General features: G+C 34.8%; 1 protein-coding gene across 2 annotated transcripts in view; it reads left to right on the forward strand.

Moving 5' to 3' along the window:
• The window catches only part of RNF13 (ring finger protein 13), a 155,030-nt gene that overhangs the window by 65,533 nt on the left and 66,618 nt on the right, over positions 1 to 22,879 (forward strand). Inside the window, exons 4-5 of one of the 2 annotated variants that reach the window (XM_036849795.1) lie at positions 5,596 to 5,721; positions 22,435 to 22,532. In XM_036849795.1, coding sequence (XP_036705690.1) covers positions 22,481 to 22,532 — 52 coding nt within the window. In that variant the 5' untranslated portion in view covers positions 5,596 to 5,721; positions 22,435 to 22,480. The remainder of the gene's footprint in view (positions 1 to 5,595; positions 5,722 to 22,434; positions 22,533 to 22,879) is intronic. The other variant, XM_036849794.1, reaches the window with a different exon arrangement.

Genomic DNA, 22,879 nt, shown 5'->3' on the forward strand with positions numbered 1-22,879 from the left:
AATTGGCAGATGTCCTGAAGCTTGGAATGGTTAATATACTAATGTTTTGTCCTCGAGTCTTTTTGTTTTTATTTTAATTAATTAATTAATTAATTTTTGGCTGTGTCGGGTCTTCGTTGCTGGGAGCGGGCTTTCTCTAGTTGCGGCGAGTGGAGGCTACTCTTCGTTGCCGTACACAGGCTTCTCATTGCGGTGGCTTCTTTTGTTGCGGAGCACGGGTTCTGTGGTGCGCGGGCTCTAGTTCTGGCGCACGGGCTTAGTTGCTCCACGGCCTGTGGGATCTTCCCGGACCAGGGCTCGAACCCGTGTCCCCTGCATTGGCAGGCGGATTCTTAACCACTGAGCCACCAGGGAAGTCCCTTGTCCTCAAGTCTTAAAAGATAAGTACTGGAAAGAGGAGAAATATAGCTTAGTAGCAACATGTCAAAAATTTGTTGAAATGACTGTAATGTGTTCACTAGAAACCTAATTTAGTTTTTTTTTTGGTTTTTTAAAAAATTAATTTATTTATTTTTGGCTGTGTTGGGTCTTCGTTTTCTATGCGAGGGCTTCCTCTAGTTGCAGCGAACGGGGGCCACTCTTCATCGCGGTGCGCGGGCCTCTCACTGTCGCGGCCTCTCTTGTTGCGGAGCACAGGCTCCAGACGCACAGGCTCAGTAGTTGTGGCTCACGGGCCCAGTTGCTCCGCGGCATGTGGGATCATCCCAGACCAGGGCTCGAACCCGTGTCCCCTGCATTGGCAGGCAGATTCTCAACCACTGCGCCACCAGGGAAGCCCCTAATTTAGTTTTACCGTGCATCAATAGACATATAATATCTAGAACAGTTAAAGTGTGATAGTTCCTCTGTGTTGTTATATTGGTCAGATCACTTATATTTAGTTTTTGGCACCATAGTGAAGTATAGTAAAGTTTAAGAACCAAGTCAAACATCACCTTTTCTGTTACTGCCTCACACAGAATAATTTTCTCTGTTCTGTGCATTTGTACTGCATGTTGTTTTTACTTTGTTTTCTCTTGTCTTAATTGGATCTGTTAGTTCTTTCCAGATATTAATTACTTGAGTGGGGACTCAGTTCTTATCTATCCATCCTAGTACTTAAACAGATCCCACATGAAATGAGACAAGTGTATTCAGAGCAGAATGTTAAAGGAGCTTAAAATAATGAGTAATGAATGGTAAGGATGTTTTATTGCATAAGAGGAGAGTAATCTCCAACTATTTGTGAAAAAAGAATTAAATGTGGCCTGTATGTGAAAGTTACTGGTAGATTTTAGAAGAATGATCTAACGAAGCATTAGAGAAAAGGGCAGTGGCTATTTTTTAACATCCTAGAAAGTTGTTGATATAAACAAATTAATCTGTCACACATTAGGAGAATGTTAGCTGATAAAGTCTGATTGATCAGTGTAACTCTTTTTGGTCTATGTTTGAACGTAAAAATTATGACAGGTTCCATTGACAACTTATCATTTGAAACATTTGTATCAAATTTTGGAATCAACCTTAACTGCCTTTTAGACTAACATTTTGGTTTGTTCATTTTTGTAAATGTCCATTTCTCTTCTTGTTGCCCATTTTGTTCTTCACCTGTGTTTTTTTTTTTGTCTGGCAGAGGCAGTGTAGCATAGTGGTTGAGAATGTAGGGTCTGGAGTTAGACTTCCTGGGATTACATGCCTGCTATGTATAACTTTAGGCAAGTTACCTAACTCTTTTGAGATTTAGTTTCCTCCTCTTTAAAATAGGGATGATAACAATAGTAGTTACCTCATAGGATTATTGCAAAGATTAACTGAATTAGAGCATCTAAAGGGCATAGTGCCTGACACACAGTGCTAAGTGCTATGGCTCAACAAATGTTAACTGCTTGCTGTTGCTGCAGTTATTAATTATTAATAACTTCAGGTATCCACTAACAAAACAACTTACCACTTTTCTCTCCCTGCCTTTACTTTTATATTCTTACAAAGGGAAAAAGGCACTGCTGCCTTGCTTCCAGCATTTTTGTTGACATTATCACTGCATATACTCTTCTTAAGTTTATTCATTGTATAGTTTGCCATTCAGTTCAAACTGAAGGGACGAAAGTCTAAGGCTTTTCAGCCTGAAACAGTCTTTTAAATAAAGCCAACTTTATTGAATGATCTATCTCTTTATGACTTCATTAACTAGTGTAATTTTTCAACAAGAGTAATTTTTTCATAACGTTTACCCTGCAGTTTCGCCGTTCTAAATACTTTGGAAGCATTAAAGCAAAATTATATTCAGTATGATTTTTAAGTTTAGATTATTTGAATATTCCAGTTAAAAAGTGGTAACCCAGACCACTTTGGAAAACTGCTTGGTGGTATTTACTAAAGCTTGATACTCTATGATCCAGCTTGATATCCTATGGGTCTCCTTCTGTGTACATAAACATCGTGCATATGTTCATGAAAAGACTTGTACTGGAAAGTTTATAACAGCACTATTTGTAATAGTGCCTACTAGAAATTACCCAAATGCTCACCAACAGTAGAATAAATTTTGGTATATTCACACAATGTAATACTATAGAAAAATGAAAATGAGAGATCTGCCAAATATATCTCCACAGTATGGTTGCTGAATAGTAGGAATGATTCTCACAAATGCAGTATTGAGAGAAAGAAGTCTAAAAGAGAATTTGCTGTATGTCTGGTTCTGTTTATGTCAGTTATAAAATTAGGCAAAATCTAATTTAAGCTGTTCGAAGTCCATGTAGTGACATTGCTGATAGGGTGGGGGAGTAGTGACTGGCAGGGAGGATGAAGGGAACTCCTGCAGTGCTGTTAATATTCTGTTTCCTGATACAGGTGTGTTCAGTTTGGGAAAACTCATCAAGCTGAAAAATTATATTTTGTGTACTTTGCTTCATGTATAGTCATAAAAGTTTTAAAAAAATCCCCAAATATATATACCACAAACCTATTGCATTATACATTCAATGATATTGAGGTGCCAGTCTGCATACACTATTTTTGTCCAGCATCCTTGTTTTGTTTTTTTTTTAGTAAGTTTGATTTGAACATAATTGAATACAGTTGTGGAAATCTAATAGTCACAGATGAATTCTTAATTTAGATGAGCTGGTTTTTTTTCTTAATTTCCCAGTACCCCTATTTATCTGTTATGTCTATTTTATTTATTATTTTTTTAAACACTTTAATATTTTTTTATTTATTTGGCTACTCCGGGTCTTAGTTGCAGCAAGCGGGAACTTTAGTTGCAGCATGTGGGAGCTAGTTCCCTGACTAGGGGTGGAACCCAGGCCCCCTGCATTGGGAGCACAGAGCCTGAGCCACTGGACCGCCAGGGAAGTCCCCAGCATCCTTGTTTAATCATCAGAGAATTATAACAACAAAGGGCAGAAAGATGGGCATCCTTTCTGAGTCTCCTGGACATTGGTAGTTTTCTTGGGCTTCCTACATATTGGCATAAATCGCCCCTGTCAGTAAATAGGGATGAGGAGGATCCTTGATCGCAGAGCAAGCATCCTTTTAATAAAAAGGATTAATAAAAATCCTTTTTAAATCCTTTTTAATAAAAAGGATTGGCCCTGGAGGGTGGCATGAGGCATGTGGACCTGGCTTAAGGCAGCACCTTCTTGGTCACTCTTATTTAAGGGACCAGAGAGTTCTGCCAAATTAATTGGCAAAACCCATTACACTACCCTGTAGACTTTGTGGATGAAACAAAGTAAATTTGCAGTTTTAAGTGACTTACATCTGGGGGAAGGCTAGGAATTAGTAGGCTGTTTTATCAAGTTATTCTTTTTAGCATAGTCCACAGGAAAGATAATATTTAAGAATTTAAGACCTGTTTTTGGGAATTCCCTGGCGGTCCAGTGGTTAGGACTCTGCGCTTTCAACTGCCAAGGGTGCGGGTTTGATCCTTGCTCGGGGAACTGAGATCCTATAAGCTGTGTGGCGTGGCCGGGAAAAAAAAAAAAAAAGACCTGTTTTTTTTAGGCTTCAATTTCCATTAATGCAAATTGGTTTTTTTTTTAACTTTTAGCTTATGTGTATTTAATTTTCATGAATTTTCTTATGTCTAAAAATAATACATGCTTGTCATAACAGATTCATCAATACAGAAATGATTAAAAAACAAAAAGCTTTTTCTAGTTCCACTTGTAGACCCTTTTTTGTGTCTATACATACCATAAATTTATTGATTCTAGGATGCATTTTATTATCCCATATTTTAACATATCTGAAATTGGGATGTGTCTTTCCCTAGCTATCCGCTAGGTGGCAGTCACGATGGAGCTGTCATCTCCCGGACGTGGGAAATTTGGTCATAGCTGTTCGTATTGTCTTCACTTCAGTTGAGTTATATACCTTGTTGGTACTACATGGCTTGAGTTTAATTGCTGTTATAAGTGTCTTGAAAAGAACTGCACTATGTGACTTGGCTTTAAGGCAAAAAGTTAGTTTGTGTGCAGAAAGGCACAGAAAAGGCAGCAGGGAGTAAATTTAATATGAGTGAAGCAAATATTCAGTATTGGAAGGATAACCACAGTTCTATTTCCTTGCAAAGTAAAAACCAAGCACTTTATGGAATCAAGAATGGGAGCTATTCTTTGAGTAAGTGAAGGTATGCTGCATTTTATTCCTGAAGCATGTGCAAAAGCATTCCCGATCACAAGCCAAGCAGTGCAACTTGCCAAAATTGCCAAATCCTGTGGAATAGACGGTTGGTGTGACCAATTCATGTGCCATACAGGACTATTGTTGGGCACTGGGTCATAACTTTAATTGCTCACTCCTCCTTATAAATGAATTTAATGATTTTGATCATCTTTTTATGTGTTTATTCAGTGTTTTACACCTATTGAGATAGTCATTTGGTTTTTCTGTTTTAAACTATTAATACATTTTCAGATGTCAAACCATCCTATATTTCTGGGAAAGCAGCTTGCTATTTCATTTTAAATTAGTAGTTATCTTGTGGATGTCTTTTCAGTTTAGTATGTAAGGATTTATCTTATTCTTTTTAATCATTCTATTATTTTTCTATTGTATGAATATACTATAATTTTTTAAATAGCTGTCTTATTGATGTGCATGATTTCCAGTTCTTGCTATTAAAAATGATGTAGCAGGGGACATCTTTCTACATATACCTTTATATACCCAGGCTAGTGTTTCTATATAATAAATTCCTAGAAATGCTGTGCATTTTCATTATTTGAGGAAAGAAATTTAAAAGTTAATTTTTAAGAAGTGTTTGCTTGGTTTAGAAATGTCAGTCATTGTTGGAAAATATACCAACATGCTAACAGTGGTTGTCTCTGGGGTGATGGGCTTATGTGTGATTTTTTTTTTTAACTTTAATAGTAAAAATGGAACTTACTTAAAAAAAAAAAACAAAATGCTTAGGAAGCCAAATACTGCTTTAGAAGTTCTGGGATTGTGAGCAATTGGAGGGTAGGAACTGTTGTAGTTGCCAGATAATTCATCTAGCATAATGCAAAACACATGGAACAGATTCAAAAGGTGTTTATAGAAGTAAGTTGAATTCATTTTTTTGAGTTTAACAGAGAGAAAACTTATTGCTCATTCTTTTTTTAGGGCTTTTTGATTAACTCAAAACCAGAGAATGCCTGTGAACCCATAGTGCCTCCGCCACTAAGAGACAATTCATCTGGCACTTTCATCGTGTTAATTAGAAGACTTGATTGTAATTTTGATGAAAAGGTAATGTTTCTTTTTTCATTTTTCTGTTACTGTTTGTTTTGTTAGCTAGTTTAAATACTCCCTTGTTTCAGAAGGCCTTTAAGAAAGTTTACACAATTCATTCAGATTAAAAAAAATAAACAGTAAGGACAAAAAGAAAATGAGGAGATGGTGAAGGCAAGAAAGGCAGCAGTGAGTTTACTTAATTCTTATTCATTTGCTATAAAATTTACTCTAAGCTTTTAGCTGCCAGTACAAAGAGGAAGACACCATCAGTTTTATGATTCGCAGTTTTAGTAAGACTGAAAATAAATAAATTGACTAGGACATGAATAATTACTATTGGTTCTAAGAATTTTCACGTGGTGGTTGGGCATCTTGAACTGTGGTTTAATAGTGGTCTTGCTTGATCTAACCTAGGAATGGAAATGTTAATCTATAGTTTCATGCCTTCACCCTTCCAGTATAACTACTACATCTGTATCTGTATCTTTGTTGATATTGGGATTTCTCTCTTGTAATAAGCTGACTCTGTCACTTGTATAAAGTTTGTCTCCATGGAGTGGGTTAAGCTGGCATTTCAGATAGTAGAACAAAGTTTGCCATAGAACTTCCCTCACTATCATCAGTGCTGCTCTAAAGGTATGGGGTTTTAGTTTTGGGGGTTTTTTTTTGTTGTTGTTACTTTTAGTACTGTCTTTACAATTCTGTTTTCGGATTGGCCTTGTTAAGAGAGCCAGATTGAGGCCTGTTACTTTTACCTGACTATCTCAAACCTGAGTGTCTCTCATGTATCTTAGAGAACAGATGTGGGATATTATTTCATGGACCTTCCATGCTTGATCTTAGATGATTTGTCTGTTAAGTAGGAAAGGCTGCCCTGACTCCTGCTGTGCCTGAAGTTTTGTCTCTGCTCCTTTCATTTCATGAAAGAAATGACACCTCCATAATAAACTTATTAAATGAATAAAGTAATAACTGTGAACAGGTTTGAAAATGTAGAGCACTTTGTAAATAATAAGTATTGTTACTATTGTATATTAATTCCAAATTTAAACTCTCAGTTGCCTTTAAATGGGAAAATAGAGCTTGAAGTCAAATGTATTAGATTTCCTTCTCTTCAGGGTTGTTATGTCTTTTGAATTTAAACCATTTTAAGATTTGATCCAGAGCTAAACTATGATAATTACAGGTTGTTCCAACAAAAATGAAATATTATTGTAATATTTCATTAATTTCATGCCACTGAGAAACTAAAAGTAAGCTAATTCTGCTGATTTCAAGGTTTATTGCATCATTAAGGTATGTAATTTTTGTCTCAGTCCAGTCTTCGGTAACTAGAAACTAGAATATATCTCTTTTTTTTTATAATAACTTTCTTCTTTTAGGTGGGGAAGGGAGGTGGTTCACTGTAAAATTTAGGGAAATACTGTCATTGAATATTTATTTTTGAGGGTGAAAACCCAACCCAGGAATGAATAGGAGGGTTTGTTTGTCCTCTTATCCCTTTAGTGGATCCTCATCATGAGTCTGAGTACTTCTAATGGAATTTCCTGATTTAGCTATTACTCCAGCTCATCTCTTTCCACTTCCTGCCTTGAATTTTATGCTGTAGCCGTAGCACCTACTGAAATCTCTCAACTTGCTGTGTCTTTGTGCCTTTACACACATTATTTTCTCTGTCCAAGACCTCTGTCCAAGATGACCTTTATCACCTATATTTCTGACTGTTTCATCATTTAAGTGCTAGCTGAGAAAGTTACCTCTTCTGGAAGCCTTACTTTTCTTTCTACGCTCTCTCTGGCAGAATGAATGAGTCCAGTTCAATGTGCCACCCTCCACTTTGTAAATACCTCCTTTATATCTCTTTATCACAGTATTATTTTTTATTATATATATTTCACTTATATGCAAGCTTATTGTATTTAGAGTTCATGTTTGAATTATATTTAAATATCTAATTTGTATCATAGTGCATAGTAGGAGAGCAATAAAGGTTTGTTAACTCAAACTATGTAGTGTAGTAAGCCTTCTACTTACATGTATATTGCATTCTTTAAAAGTATGTACATGTAAAAAATATGTAAAAATGTTTAGATTGAGGATTCTCATCTTAGAAGGGAAAATGTTAAAATTTTTCTTATTATAACTCACCATGTAGACGTAGTCTTAATGGATAAAGTTCTATTCTGTACATATTCTTTAACTTTGTTATTTTTCCTTCACAAATATACAACACGGTCTGTTATAGCCATTTAAGGCTAAAGATTTCATACTCATGTTGTTCCTAATGACTTCTGTCTTTGTCTCAGTTATATTACGTTTACGAGACATTAATTTACAAGGGAGACATATTGGTTTTAATCAAGGTCTGGAAACAGGCTGCATACATTTGAATCCCATCTTTATCACTTATTAGCAGTGTGGTCTTAGGCAAGTTGTTTTATCTCGGTGTGCCTCAGTTTCTTTATCTGTAAAATAGAATTTGAAATGTTCCCTACATCAGAGGATTGTTATGAGGATCAAATGAAATAATCACTGTTAAGTGCTTATCAAACAATGCCTTGTACACAGTAAGTAGGCAGTAGGTATTAGCCATTAATGTTTTATTGATTTTTTTCGTTACTGGTGTAAAATAGAATAAGGGTAAAGATGGCAAAGATGCTGACTGTATTAGGCTGAGAAGTCCCATAATCTACTGTTTGCAAGCTGGAGAATCAGGAAAGCCAGTGGCATGATTCAGTTAGAGTCTGAAGGCCTGAGAACCGGGGTATCTGATGGTGTTAAGTCCTGGAGTCCTGAGGCCCAAGAACCAAGAGCTCTGATGTCCAAGGGCGGGAGAAGGTGGATGTCAAGAAGAGAGAGAGGGAATTTGCCCTCCCTTCACGTTTTGTTCTGTTTGGAACCTCAAGGAATTTGATGATGCCCACTCACGTTGGTGAGGATGGATCTTCTTTACTCAGTCTACTGAATGAAATGCCAGTCCCTTCCAAAAACCCCCTCACAGACACACCCCCAAATAGTATTTTACCAGCTATCTGGACATGTCTTAGCCCAGTCAAATTGACACATAAATTTAGTTCTAACCTTTCAGAAACTAAATCATTGGCTGATAAGTCACCCTGTGATATAGTAACTCATGTCAGATGAGGTGTAAAATTTTTAATTTAGCTTATAAAGGACAGTTTAATCATGCCAGTGTGTAATGTATAAAAAATAAGTTTCATAAATATACAAGGATAAGAATTATGGATCACCTGTCAAGGTAGGGTGAATGGATAAGGATAAATTCATCATGATTACTGGAGAAACATCTGGAGTCTCATCCCAAAGAAGATTTCCTTTCTAAGGGTGGTCACTGGTGGACTGGCTCTTAGCTTTATTAGCTATAATCTTCAGAAATCTATGACTGTATTTTTTGGGCTTCTAAATTGATGATTAAGTTTTGTATTAAGTATGTTACAGAACCTAATTGTTTACAATTTATGTATGGTACTTCTCTTCTGAATTGCAAATAAATAGCTCTTTGTAGATAATCAATAGTGATTCATTCATGTATTTAGCCACAATTTTATGTGAATACACTGACTTAAGAAAACAGCTCATTTTCTTATTCCTGATGTAGCATCCTGGGACTGAGTACTGAGAAAAGCTTAATTCAGCACCATACTGTGTGCTACAGTTGAGAGTAGTTGCAAGGTTGTTTTTTTGTCATGCCTGCTATCCAAAGTGATACCCAGATTATCTCAGACAAATGAGAATTGGCTCTATTTTACAGAGCTTTCCTTGGAGAAGGGAACTCTTTCCATTGTAGATAGCAGAAGAGAAAAGAAGTAAGAAATAAAATTGTATCAAGATATTTCAAATGATTAATGGTGATGGACATTTCAGGGTTTACTTTTCATAATTCTTTTGATTTTTTTGAAGGCGAATATTATGCTGTAATTAAAGAAACCTAGACTTCTCTTATTCTTTCTTAGAAGTAAATGATGAAGTGAAAGTTGTGTGTTACAATAAAGGAAATGGCGGATTTTCTATATACAAACTATCCCAAGTGGTTTGTGACTCAAGGTAGCCAATAATACAGCTGAAATGCAATTAACAGTTTTTGGAGGATAGGAAATTGAATCATTTGTAACATTTTAAGATAGAGTACTGTTTAATTTTTTTACCTTTTGTCAGGAGAAGCACATTTGAGCCTTTTAATCTGTCTTGCCTTGGAGAGATACAGCAAAACTCATACTCAGAGTCAGTATTTGGATATGTGGAATGTCCAGAAGGCCAGTAAAAAAAACTGTTGATTACATGCCAGCTGCTTAATCTGAAAACAGTTACTTTTACTCACACTGACAAAAACTGTATCTTCTGAAAAATACAGCTCTTTAAAGCAGGGGTCCCCAACCCGTGGGCCGTGGACAGGGTCCGAGGCCTGTTAGGAACTGGGCCGCACAGCAAGAGGTGATGAGAGGGCGAGGGAGTGAAGCTTCATCTGCCGCTCGCTCCCCATCGCTCGCATTGCCACCTGAATCATCGCTGGCATTACCGCCTGAGCCCCCTCCACCCCTCCTTTCCCCAGCCATGGAAAAATTGTCTTCCACGAAACTGGTCCCTGGTGCCAAAAAGGTTGGGGACCTCTGGCTTTAGAGGAAAAGCAAAACAATGTTATCTTGTTTATCTTTGTACAGTTGTTCTTCACTGTGACAAAATATAATTGTTTGGAAATGTTAGTTTTTGGTGAGTATTTGAAATTAAGAAAACATTGCTGGCTTTGGTAAATAAGTCAAGGCTTCATTAAATCTTTTAGTTAGAAAAATGACTTCGTAGCATTCTGAGGCAGAGAGTTCTCAGAAGACTTGAATTGGCATCCCAGTGGGAAATAAAATTTTTAAAAATTTTGTAAAAATACCTGGTTATTTCAAGAACATTAAAATAATCACTTAAAATAGAACTTTTCTAAACTATACAGAGTTCTGTGTTTATAGCGAAATAAACATTAGTTATCAGAAATCTGTCATTGCAGTCCAAGATATTTCTACCTTATGGTTTTAATGCTAAGTCAACAACTTCTTCAAATAGTCAATTTACTTTATTTTAACTGAACTCAAGGGAAGCTTGGTAAACAGAAATGGTGCAATGCATGTACTTCTTCTGAGTTTTATTACCACTTTATGCTCTAGTGATTTTTTTTTGAAGGGCATGATAGTTTATTTTTAAAAATTGTACCACATTGATCGTAATGACCAGCATACACATTATGATAGTTTTTCTCTTGGGTATTAATACTGCAGTATTTTTGTATACTGAAATGTTTCAATAGGACCAAGAACGTTAGAGATATAAAATGAACACTAATGATGCTGGTGTCCTACACCACAGAATTAATTTAAACCCCTTATGAATCAGTGGCATTATAATGTTATATAGTTATGAAGAATGAAAGTTCTCTTCTAAATAGGCAACATGAACTTATACTTCCTTTTTCTTTAATCTTTAGTTTTTATAATTTAAGCTACGTCCACCCTGGCCAAAGCACAATCATACAAGACACCTCAGGTAATTTCCATGCTACCATTGCACAAGTTTAGTGATTTTTGCTTAAACAAACAAACAAAAAATCAAACCACTGTCAAAAAAGGAGGCAAATAAAACTGATTTTCCAATCATTTGAAAAGCATAGTGCATATTTGTCCAACACAGACTCAAACTTAAATTAAATGCTATCATTATAATCTCCAAACTTCTGCAATAAAATTAACATTTATATATATATATATGTATATGGGTTTTATTTATAGAACTGTATTTTGCAATCAACAAGTGAAAGTTATTTTTTAAAGAGCGATATATTTGGTTACAGTTCCACATGTTGGTAGTAGAGACAAAGCCACATGATGTTAAATCTGGCTCTAAGTTACCTAAGGTATAAAATTTTGATCAAAATTATGATACTCTGATCTTAAAAATTCAACCCATGTGAGATTACTTTTTAGAGTAAATGTGCTGTTGAGTAATCATTTCAATAATCTCTTTGTATGACTATCTGCAAATTGACCCTTTTCTTTAATCAATGTGACTCACTAACATTTCAAACTGACCTCTTTACTTCTATGTTACCATTTTCTAGTGATTATTTTTGAAAAATATAGCTGCAGGAGGCTGAAAGGACTTAGATATTGTTCCCTCTGCATTTTTGGGTGGGGTGGCTTAGATGGAGTTACATTTGGATTAAAGATGATAAGGAATATGTTGGTACTCATTTTCTGCTGGAATGTGACTTTTACAAAACTTAGCCGGGGTACAAACCCCTACTTGACCTGACTTCTGTCTCTGTCTAAAGTCACATCTGTACTTTGCCTGCCCCCTTACCTTAATCGTCAAGACTTTACAAATCCCCATATGTGCTGAGCAGTCTCTCCCCATCTGTCTTGGTTTCTACCATGTCCTTCATCTGGAATATCTTCCCTCTGCTTGTCTGTCTGGGAAATCTGACTTTGTTTTAGGGCTAAGATGAAGTTTCATCTCCTATCTGAAACCTTCCCTGATTTTCTTCAAGGCAGAATAGATCACTTCTTCTTTTATATATTACTTATTTAATCCCATGTCAGTCTCTGTGAGGGAAAAGATAGTGTTTTAGATTCTACAACTCAAATGCTTAATACATTGTATGGCCCTTGGTAGATGATTAATAAATATTTGCTGAATGAACTAATTTAGAAAATCCTAAGGGCTTACAATTAAATTTAACTGGATTAGGGAATAAACAGTATTATTGGAACCTTTTATTGGCTTCACGTTCATTTCACTTGATGCTCTTGGAAGTATTTCTAAATATAGATATTCATTTATCCCACAAACATTTTTCTCTAGGTCCCAATTTTTATGAGAATTAAAAAGTTAACATAAACATTTTTTGGATTATTTGTGTGACTTTATTATCATAATAACAAGGAATAAAATTTTTGGAGTGAAATTTTATCATCCTACAAAATAGGCATCCAGCTTTTCTTTCTAGGCTTACCTTTCATTATTCTGTCTCAGGCCTCCAGGCTGATACATTACATGGTATTCTCAGAATTGCACTTTTGCTTCAGTGGTATTAAGCAAGTAGATGTGAGCTTGAGTAGAAATTAAACTCTCAAATATCTCAAAGTCATCTAATATCATTGTTTAAATTTTCTTACTCTTCTCTATATTTCTACAAAGTAACTTATAGCATTTGTTACTAACCTACTTCAGAATCCTGTATCAAAGTTTTCACTAATTAAATGACACTCAGTGGATGGAAACATTTCTACCCGTATATGGTTCAAACAGCTTTCTGCTACTAGTTCTTTAATTTATTCATTTATTCCTTTCTTCCACCCTTTGATAAAAATATCTGTGTTTTAATAATTAGATTCCTTTATATACAGATTTATTCAGTATTAAAACAACAAAGCAAATTCTCTTCTTCTACTAAGAAAGTAACATTCAATGAATAATAAAGATGAAAAATAGTAAATTACATGTACTTTACCCTAACCTAATGAAAGAATGTAATGCCAGTAACTTTATTTACATAGCTCTTCAACACACATTCTTTTTTTTTTTTGAAGTATAATTGATTTACAATATTATATTAGTTTCAGGTGTACAACATAGTGATTCAAAATTTTTAAGGATTATACTTCATTTAATGGTATTATAAAACATTGGCTTTGTTTCCCTGTGCTGTACAATATATCTTTGTTGCTTACCTATTTTAATCCTATACCCCTATCTTGCCCCTTCTCTCTCCCCAGTGGTAACCACTAGTTTGTTCTCTATATTTGTGAATCTGTGTCTGTTTTGTTATATACATTTGTTTTATTTTCTTAGATTCCATGCATAAGTGATAACATAGAGTATTTGTCTTTCTCTGTCTGACTTATTTCACTAAGCTTTATACTTTCTTGGTCCATCCATGTTGTTGCAAATGGCAGAATTTCATCCTTTTTTATGGCTGAATAATATTCAGTTATATACCGCATCTTCTTTAACCATTCATCTATTGACGGATGTTTAGGTTGCTTCTATACCTTGGCTATTATAAATAATGCTGCTGTGAACATCGGGATGCATGTATGTTTTCAAATTAGTGTTTTAGTTTTCTTCGGGTATATTCCCAGGAGTGGAATTGCTGGATCATATGGTAGTTCTGTTTTTAGTTTTTTGAGGAACCTCAATAGTGTTTTCCATAGTGGCTGCACCAATTTACATTCCCACCAACAGTGCAGGAGGGTTCCCTTTTCTCCACATCCTTGTCAACATTTGTCATTTGTAGGCTTTTTGATGATAGCCATTCTGACAGGTGTTCGGTGATATCTCATTGTGGTTTTCATTTGCATTTCCCTGATAATTAGCAATGTTGAGCATCTTTTCATGTACCTGTTAGCCATCTGTATGTCTTCTTTGAAAAATGTCTATTCATGTCTTCTGCCCACTTTAAATTGGGTTGTTTGTTTTTGATATTGAGTTGTATGAGCTGTTCATATGTTTTGGATATTAACCCCTTATCAGTCATATCATTTGCAAATATTTTCTCTCAGTGAGTTGTCGTTTTGTTTTATCAGTGATTTCCTTTGCTGTACAAAAGCCTTAAGTTTAATTCAGTCCCATTTGTTTATTTTTGCTTTTATTTCTTTTGCCTTAGGAGACAGAGCCAAAAAAGATTGATCTGATTTATGTCAAAGAGTGTTCTGCTTGTGTGCTCTTCTAGGAGTTCTGTGGTTTCAGTTCTTAAATTTAGGTCTCAAATACGTTTTGAGTTTATTTTAGTATATGGTATGAGGGAATGTTATAATCTCATTGTTTTACATGTAGCTGTCCAGTTTTCCCAGCACCATTTATTTATGAGACTGTCCTTTCTCCATTGTATATTCTTACCTCCTTTGTCATAGATTCCACACACATTGTTTTGCTTCAAAATCAATTTATTCATATTACTCAGATACACATTAAATGAAGAATGTCTAGTTAAGGAAGAAAGATGGGATCTAAAGAGGGAAAGATGGCTTATGTCATTGAACTCCTATTAATGAGAGTGAAAACGTCATTAGGGTCTAATACTGTCTTCCATAGAGTAGCTCTTCTCAACATGGCCTGTAGTGATCCTAAAATAACGTGCAGGAAAGAATTATGTTGGATTTAATCTTGGCAGGATTGCTTGCCACAGTTCTGGATCTTATTTCAACAACTGATTATTCCCTACTGTGCTGTAATGTTTCCAGGAATTTTTATCCTATAGATAGAATTAACAGTTTTTATATTCACACTCTGAATTCTCTACTATTCCATTCTCATCTGCCTTGCTTTGATCATTTGAGAAAGAGATTTTACTTCTTAGTTTCTTCTTAGTTCTTCAGATGAAAGAAGATCATAGCTAGGTTTTGAAAATTATCTCTATTCTCTAAGTCCTCCATTAATTTCTTTACTTCATCTCTTTCCCTTATAGGGAAAACAACTTTTTTTCTGTGTTAGATATCCAAGTTGGGAAAAAGGGTAGTTTGTGCCCAGGCTGATGGTTGAGTTACGGTTGCTTTCTGTTGCCAGTTCTGAAAGAAAAGAAAATTAGTTTTCCAGAGAATTTTTTTCAGTTGGCATTTGGAAAGATTTAGAAGCAGAGCTATACTACATTTTTTGCAGAGGATCCATAGAGGTTGGACAGTAAAGTGAACCTCCAGTTTTCAGATTGCTGGAAGTGCAGAAACCCACTGTATAGCCAAGATGGACAGAAGAGGCCAGGCTTCAAAACCATCAGTATCTGTGTTATGCTTTTTTGTTTTGGCTTTTTACCTTCTGTGTTTTAAAACATAGCATTCACAGAAAAAGTATTCATAATGTATGTATGTACAATTTAAATAGTAAAGTAAATATCTGAGTACTCTTCAGCTTAAGAGAGACCTGTTACTAATGTTAGTTAATGTTGTTAATTACTTTAACCAGACTTCATTGAAGACTTTGTTAGGTAAATCTTTTAGATTTTATTTCATTTACAGATTGTGTTAAACTAGTATTAATATCTTATTTTCATGAAGGAGCTTCCTATTTGGAATATTTTTACAATAATTTCAAATGTTTTAATGAAGTGATGTTAAGTGTACCACAAAGTGATCGCTAACTAAAGCTGCTCATTTTCTGTCTTGTGTTTGAAAACCTTGTGATAGGAAAGATTCTTTGCTGAGGCCAGGGCAAACCCCAGCCAGCAGTACTATGCATTTCCTATTTCTTTACTATAGATTCTTTCTTTTTGCCCTGTAATATTTTCATTCTCTCGCTTGATTCTAGCCTAAAAAACACCATGGGTATATCTTTTCTCACTTCAGCTTCTTGGGATTAGGACTTATGTTTTATGCAGTTCTGTGTGCTGAGCTTACAGTATAGTGCTTAGAACATCAAACTGAGTAGGCAGTGAAGGGAGGAGTATGGTCAGAGATCTGTCACTGGGTGGCGCTGACCATCACATTCTCATTGCCCCATCAGTTGTTTTTCAAGTGCAGTATGAATCCTTGTCATTACTTGGAAATTCCTAGTAGGCTGATAGCAAGTTTAGATGTATCCTTTTGTTGCACAACAGTTTCTTCCAAAAAGCTTTATTAACAGTGGTGGGTGGGTTAAAATGGAGCTTCTGCTGTGTTAGGATGAGAAATAATTAAGATTTGATTGGAATATGAATCCTATCAGTATCCAAAAATATGAACTGAGGTTGGATCCTTCATTTTAATTTGTACTTTAATATAGTCAATACATAGGTAACTAGAGAATATTTTATGGATACCTCTGTTTAATTTAAATTGCAATTCTCAAAAGTAAAATTCTAGACAGCTTTTAACTGATATAGTTTATTTTAACTGGTATAGTTCATTACATAAAAGTAGAAGTTTTTTTTTTTTTTTTAAAGAAAAACATCTTTAAATCAATAGCAAGCATTCGAAATAGCTACACATAAAGGTTTATTTGGGTTTTCTTAATGTCACTAAGAAAAAAGGATCATTTTTGGTTTTAATCTTTAGTACTAACCATGTGCTAGATATAATATTAAAACTTCATTAGAAACAGCCACATTCAAAGACCTGTAATAAAGTTTCATGAAACAGTACTTACCTGTATTAGCTATGATACTCTGGTAATGAAATTTCCTTTTATTAAAAAAGTTCACCCAGGTCCACTAAATTGTTTTATTACCTACAGTTTTCAATACCCTCGATATTTAAAAATTGCTTTCCCATGTACTAAGATTGACTTTAAAATGCTGCCACTGGGACATAACATAAAATCTTTAATTAATTTTTAAAGTTCCAAGGATTCTGGCTTCTGTTTTCTGTTCTACTTGAAACAGGTAAGTATGGCTTTGCATACAAACACAGATTTTACCAGCCCTACCACCAGAATTTTCTAATGAAATAAATACAACTTATCTTTAAGCCTAAATAATAAATAAACATGTACATTTGTAATATGCCATTTATCAAAAGGTCAACGCTCTCAGAACATAACCTAAAATAAGAGATGGAAACATGCCTTTGTACCACCATAATAAATGTCACAAAATTTCAGCTTTGAAGCCATATACTTTTCCCGATGATTTTTCTTGGAACTTTTTATGTACTTAATTTATTTTTTTAAGCATAGAATTCTTATCAGGTTTACTTCTTTGTTTCTCTATTATAGAAAAGAATATAAGGGTGGAGCAAGGTTAGAATGACTACTGGTAGTCTAAGCACAGAGAGAGAGGAAGTGACATTGACACTTAACATGAAGGAGAAAAACCCACTAGGGTCCAGTAAAACATGTTCATGATAATCCCCAAGTCACTGGAAAAAGTCAAATCACATTTGGTGTCTTTTAATTGAGACAGCTAGGAAAATGGAAAATGTTTTAGAAAAATTTTTATCCACAATGACTGAAGTAAAATTTTTGGCATGTTTTTAAGGGGGAACTAAGCAATAAATATAAGGAAATTTCATTTTTGTGGCATATATCTTTCTGGGTAAGACTGGGTAATAGTTATCTTAGTTGTAATTTAGTTTGATTAAACAAGTATTTACATGAGAGAGATTCTTCTAGGCTTGAGATATATACCAATAAACAAGGTAGTTCCTTAAGAAACGTAAAGTCTGGCATTCAAAATGCTCTAAATGTTATTTTTCAGATCTCTTTTTTCACAATGATGTCAGGCTTAGTTTTCTCATAATTAATGTTTTTACTAAGATGCATGAAAAAATTATCTTTGGTTAATTTTTAAGGTAATACTTTAAAATATAAATATCATAAATTTAGATTTCTAGTATTGTGATTTCCATTAAGGCAGCAGGATTTTGGTTTTATTATCTTTTTGAGAACAAGGATAGATTAGTGTACATTTATGTCATTAATGAACTATGGACATCTTGACAGTGCAATCAGTTTTTTCTTCTTACAATGCCTCTTTTATTAGTGTTTTACCAATTCATCCAGTCTGGAAATAAGATGAATTATTGTGTCATTCCCAGGGTTCCTTTTAGAACATGTCTTATTGAAGCCTCTTCCATTAGCAGTCCGCTATCTTCTGGCATACTGGCTATTTATAATAACAAGCCAGCAGTCCCATATTTCTTGAAAACTCTTGGTTAGGTGCTACCTGGTCTACGTAATTTAATTGCAGCTAATTTGTTGATTAGATGTAAACTAGTACATTTACCACAATTTGAGCTAATGGCTCCCTAATCAGTTTCCTTAAAAAGGCAGATTTGTAGTTCAATTCAGAAGGCCTTTTCATGCAATTTTCAGTGTTGATGGCTGTTTTAGAATTTAGGTTTGTTAACTGTGCCCACTTTTTATTTATGTATCTTTGAGTTCTTTGCCTCCATCTGACAACATGTTTGAGGTTGCATTTTATGAATGTGAAACCTTGCACATGCATACTGAATGATTTAGGTCTTATTTCTGCCTCATGTGTTTTTGAAAATACCAGCTGCTGCTTAGTTAAAAATGTAATTTAATTTGACTGACACATGATTTTTATAGTTCATAACATGGATATATTTTCCTTGTTTGTATTCATAAGCCTGTTGAGCCATATGTTAATGTGTTTCTTTGATTTAATTTCATTATTTTAAAAATCAATAACAACAACAAAAACCTTGGGGAAGGCTTCTTGTGAAAATTTTGAAAACATGTTTCTATTTTTTGTAATTCACATTTGTGCTTACAGAATTCCTTCCTATTTTAGTCATTTTCTATATAAGGAATTTTATTATTTTATTAGAGAACAGCCTTTGATATTGATATAATTTTATATTGTATTTATGGAACCAATTGCATTTTGGATGTGTGAAAGAAACCGTTCTCCTCAGTTGCTCAATGCAGTTTTAAGAATCTAATGCCTAGATTTAGTTACACACATAGCAGATTGTTGTAAATCCATTAATTTACATTCTTAACCATTTGCAGTTCAGAAAGCCTCTTGTAAAATTGATGATTATTTTGTCCCTTCTTACCGGAAAAATTCACACATAGACAACTGAAGAAGATTTAAGGACCCCATGAAGGCTTGTTTTGTAAATGGGATGGTACATATAATGCATAAGTATGTTGTAGGAAGGGGGACCCCTTCCAGGGACCAAGAGTGGGCTCTTGTCTAACACTTGGAAATGAATTGTCTGAAGAGACACGTGCTGACAAAGCAAGAGACTTTTTCGCGGGGGGAGCGCCTGGGTGGAGAGCAGCAGGGTCAGGGGACCCAGGAGAACTGCTCTGCCACATGGCTCACAGTCTCGGGTTTTATGGTTAATGGGGTTAGTTTCTGGGTTGTCTCCGGCCAGTCATTCTGACTCAGGGTCCTTCCTGGTGGCACACGCATCACTCAGCCAAGGTGGATTCCATCAAGAAGGATACTGGGAGGTTGGTAGGACATGTGGACTGGCGTCTCTTCTCTCCTTCTGACCCTTCCCGAATTCTTCCGGTTGGTGGTAGCTTGTTAGTTCCATGTTCCTTACCAGGATCTCCTGTTGTGAGATAACTCATGCGAGTGGCTATTACCTTGCCTGGCCAGGGCGGGCGGTTTCTGTCGGTGCTTCCCCTAACAACTATAAGGCACTATATAAGATAACAAATTGATATAAATACTAAGCAGGAAGCAGTTGTATGGGTGCTTGGGACAGCATGTGGAACAGGGCATGGAACAGGACAGGCAGGCTTCATGGAGGTAATGGAATTTAAAGGGCTGATTAGGCGTTCAGAAGACAAAGCCTATTCCAAGCAGAGATGATAGCATGAGCAGATAGGCTAGAAAGCACCCCATCTGTTTGGATATTCATGAGTATCCAGATCTCTGAGGATAGTGATTGTTTCTGATTCACCTTTGAGTTCTGCATGGTGCCCAGCACACTGTACCTTACTTGTTATGTAAATTCAGCAAACACTTACTGAATTGAACTATGTTTCTTTACATACACTTTATCATGGCTCCTGAGACCACCTTCTGTGTATCTTAACATGTTGTATCTTTGCTCACAAATATATATTTTTCAGGGAAACAAGTTAAATCATGTAATTTCAATGACTTTGTGTATTAGTTGGCTTTAAAAAGAAATGTAAAACTTAAGTTTTATATTAGGAGAGAACAACTTTTGATATAAATTCTACATTTCTTAAATTGTATCTCTGGAAACAGTTGTTTTCTGGATTTGTGAAAGAAACATTTCTCCTTAGTTACTTGGTTAGCTTTTTTGGGGAACAGTTAAATGGTCATTAAAGCATCAGATAAACTAATAGCAACCCCAACCAAGTATACTTTTGTTTCAGTAAAAGCTAAGTGAAGTCTGTTCTGCTATGATAATATAATGAATAAATAATAGGTTAATATATAAGTAATAAATAAGAAATAAAGTTTAGAAGCTATTATATTCTTCTTGAGAGATTTTTTTTCCCCTTACCCTTGGAAAGCAGTAAAATCTACGGAGAAGAGGCTGTGGAGGCTGGCATTTTCTTAAATTTTAGTTGTATAACAAACAAAATCCACCTAAAAATAAAACATGCACACATAGGCAAAAAATAGTAAACTTACTTTTTTGATTACTGACTTTTCTTTGCATGACTGCAAAACATTCCTTGTAACAATTTTGTTGGCTGGTTGGTTTTCTTGCCGTTATTCCCAACATTAGAGCAGTAGGTCCTATGTTGGTGAACTATTTATGCTATTTTAATTCATTACAAAAAAAACCTGCCTTATTTTCTCTCTTGTGTTTGTAATGTTATAATATGAGCTGTTAATTTAAGCACATATTTTATACATTTTCTCATTCTAGTAATATGTAATGAGTGCCTGTTCTGTCAGGATATTATTTCGTAGGTTCTGTAGAGACTATAAAGATGAATAAAATATTAATTCTTTGAGGCACTGCAGATTCAGGGGTTTTTTGATGATAGGATAAAAATATCCTGATTAATGCACGTTATTGTCTCTTTCAGAATTCCAGCTTTCATTTGTGAGGTAGTTGTAGAGAAGTCAGTGGTAATGCAGAAGAGAATTTTACTCTTACCTGATTGGGGTTAAATACATGAACCTCATTTTTCTTACTTAGCATTCAAATCCAGTCTGCTGAACACTTGGGCATTCCTTTTACTCTCAGGAACCCGACTTTTTGGGCTTTCCCTTACTCTTTGGAGCGTGACTCAGGTCTTATCTTTATTGAATTATGGTAGAATTTTGAATCATTATTATGCTGATAACTAAAACAGTGTTTCAAGAGTTTCTTACCATATTAAGTATCCAGAATTATATCCAGAGTATTCAAAAGTATTTCAAGTATTCAAAACTATTTTATATATATATGTTTGCATACCCAATTTTCATTTTATTTAACCAGTATGCAAATAATGATCTGATCCTTCATTTTTACCAAACAGTCCAAAGGAGTTAGGTCTGGGTTTATTTTTATTTAAAACAGATTGTTATTTTAAAAGTGAGGTGTGGTAACATGTGTTGGATACTTTTCAGATCTTTCATGTACGAAAATTCTTCCACACATCTAGCCATATTCTTATGGTGCAAAGCTTACTATTTTGGAGACTAGTTTTAGGAAAGATTATATAGCTAGTAGAACCAAAGTAAGCAACTTCAGGCTGGAGTTATTTTTAATTTTTTCAAAGCTTTAGAAAGGATTTTTAAAGAAAATCGTTGATGATCAAGCTAATAATGAGAATAGCTTTTATTTGATTCATTTCTAGGTATCAGGCATGGTATTAAGCATTTAAAAAATTATTTTACATATGTGAAAAATATTGTTGCCATTCTCATTTTAAAGTTGGGGAAACTGAGGATTAAGGAAGAAAAAGAATTTGCCCAAGTTTAATGCACTCGTAAGTAGCAGAGGTAGATTTGACTTCTCAAGGGCTCATGACTCAAGAGCTTGATCACAAGCCTCTACCTCTTTAGAGCCAGACAGGTTTATTGCTTTGGATCCTTTTGGTTTGGTAGCTTGTATCTCTGTCCTTTATTTGCCTCTCATTTCATTTAGTACCATGAGTGAAATCAAGATATCTAAAGAAGTCCTTGATAATCAATTAATAAAACACATTATGTTTCAAGAACACACTTGAGATCTGTTCTTGTATATATACATAATCTAGTTCTAGTTGTATGTTATGGGCTTGTTGATTTATGTTTGCTGAAGTTGAGGGGCCTTATGACAAAGCACTTTCTTCCTCCTATCATGACTGTTTTCTGACTTGCAGGTTTTAAATGCACAGAGGGCAGGATACAAAGCAGCCATAGTTCACAATGTTGATTCTGATGACCTCATTAGCATGGGATCCAACGACAGTAAGTACAGGTATCACTTTTCTTCTCTCCTGTTTGACCAATCATTCAAAACTAAAACTTACCAGAATTTCTTTTCTTTCATTTTCTGTTTAAAAAGCAAAATTTCTTCTCCATCAGAAAGATAATTTCCAATTTTTAATCCTCTTGGGATAATTTTGTTCACAATATAAGTGGAATTGACTTGTTCTTTTCTGAACAGTTTGTCGTTGTTGCTGTTGCTTTTTTAACCTATGTGTTTCATTTTAGAGGATGTATTGATATTATGGTAAAAAACCAAAGGAAAGCCAAAGCTTTAAATAGAGATAAGCATATTGAGTTAAGGATGCCATAGGAGAATTTTTGTGATTTATTTAGAGA

Source organism: Balaenoptera musculus, chromosome 4 (genome assembly GCF_009873245.2).
Source record: "Balaenoptera musculus isolate JJ_BM4_2016_0621 chromosome 4, mBalMus1.pri.v3, whole genome shotgun sequence".
In the NCBI taxonomy this organism is placed as follows: domain Eukaryota; kingdom Metazoa; phylum Chordata; class Mammalia; order Artiodactyla; family Balaenopteridae; genus Balaenoptera; species Balaenoptera musculus.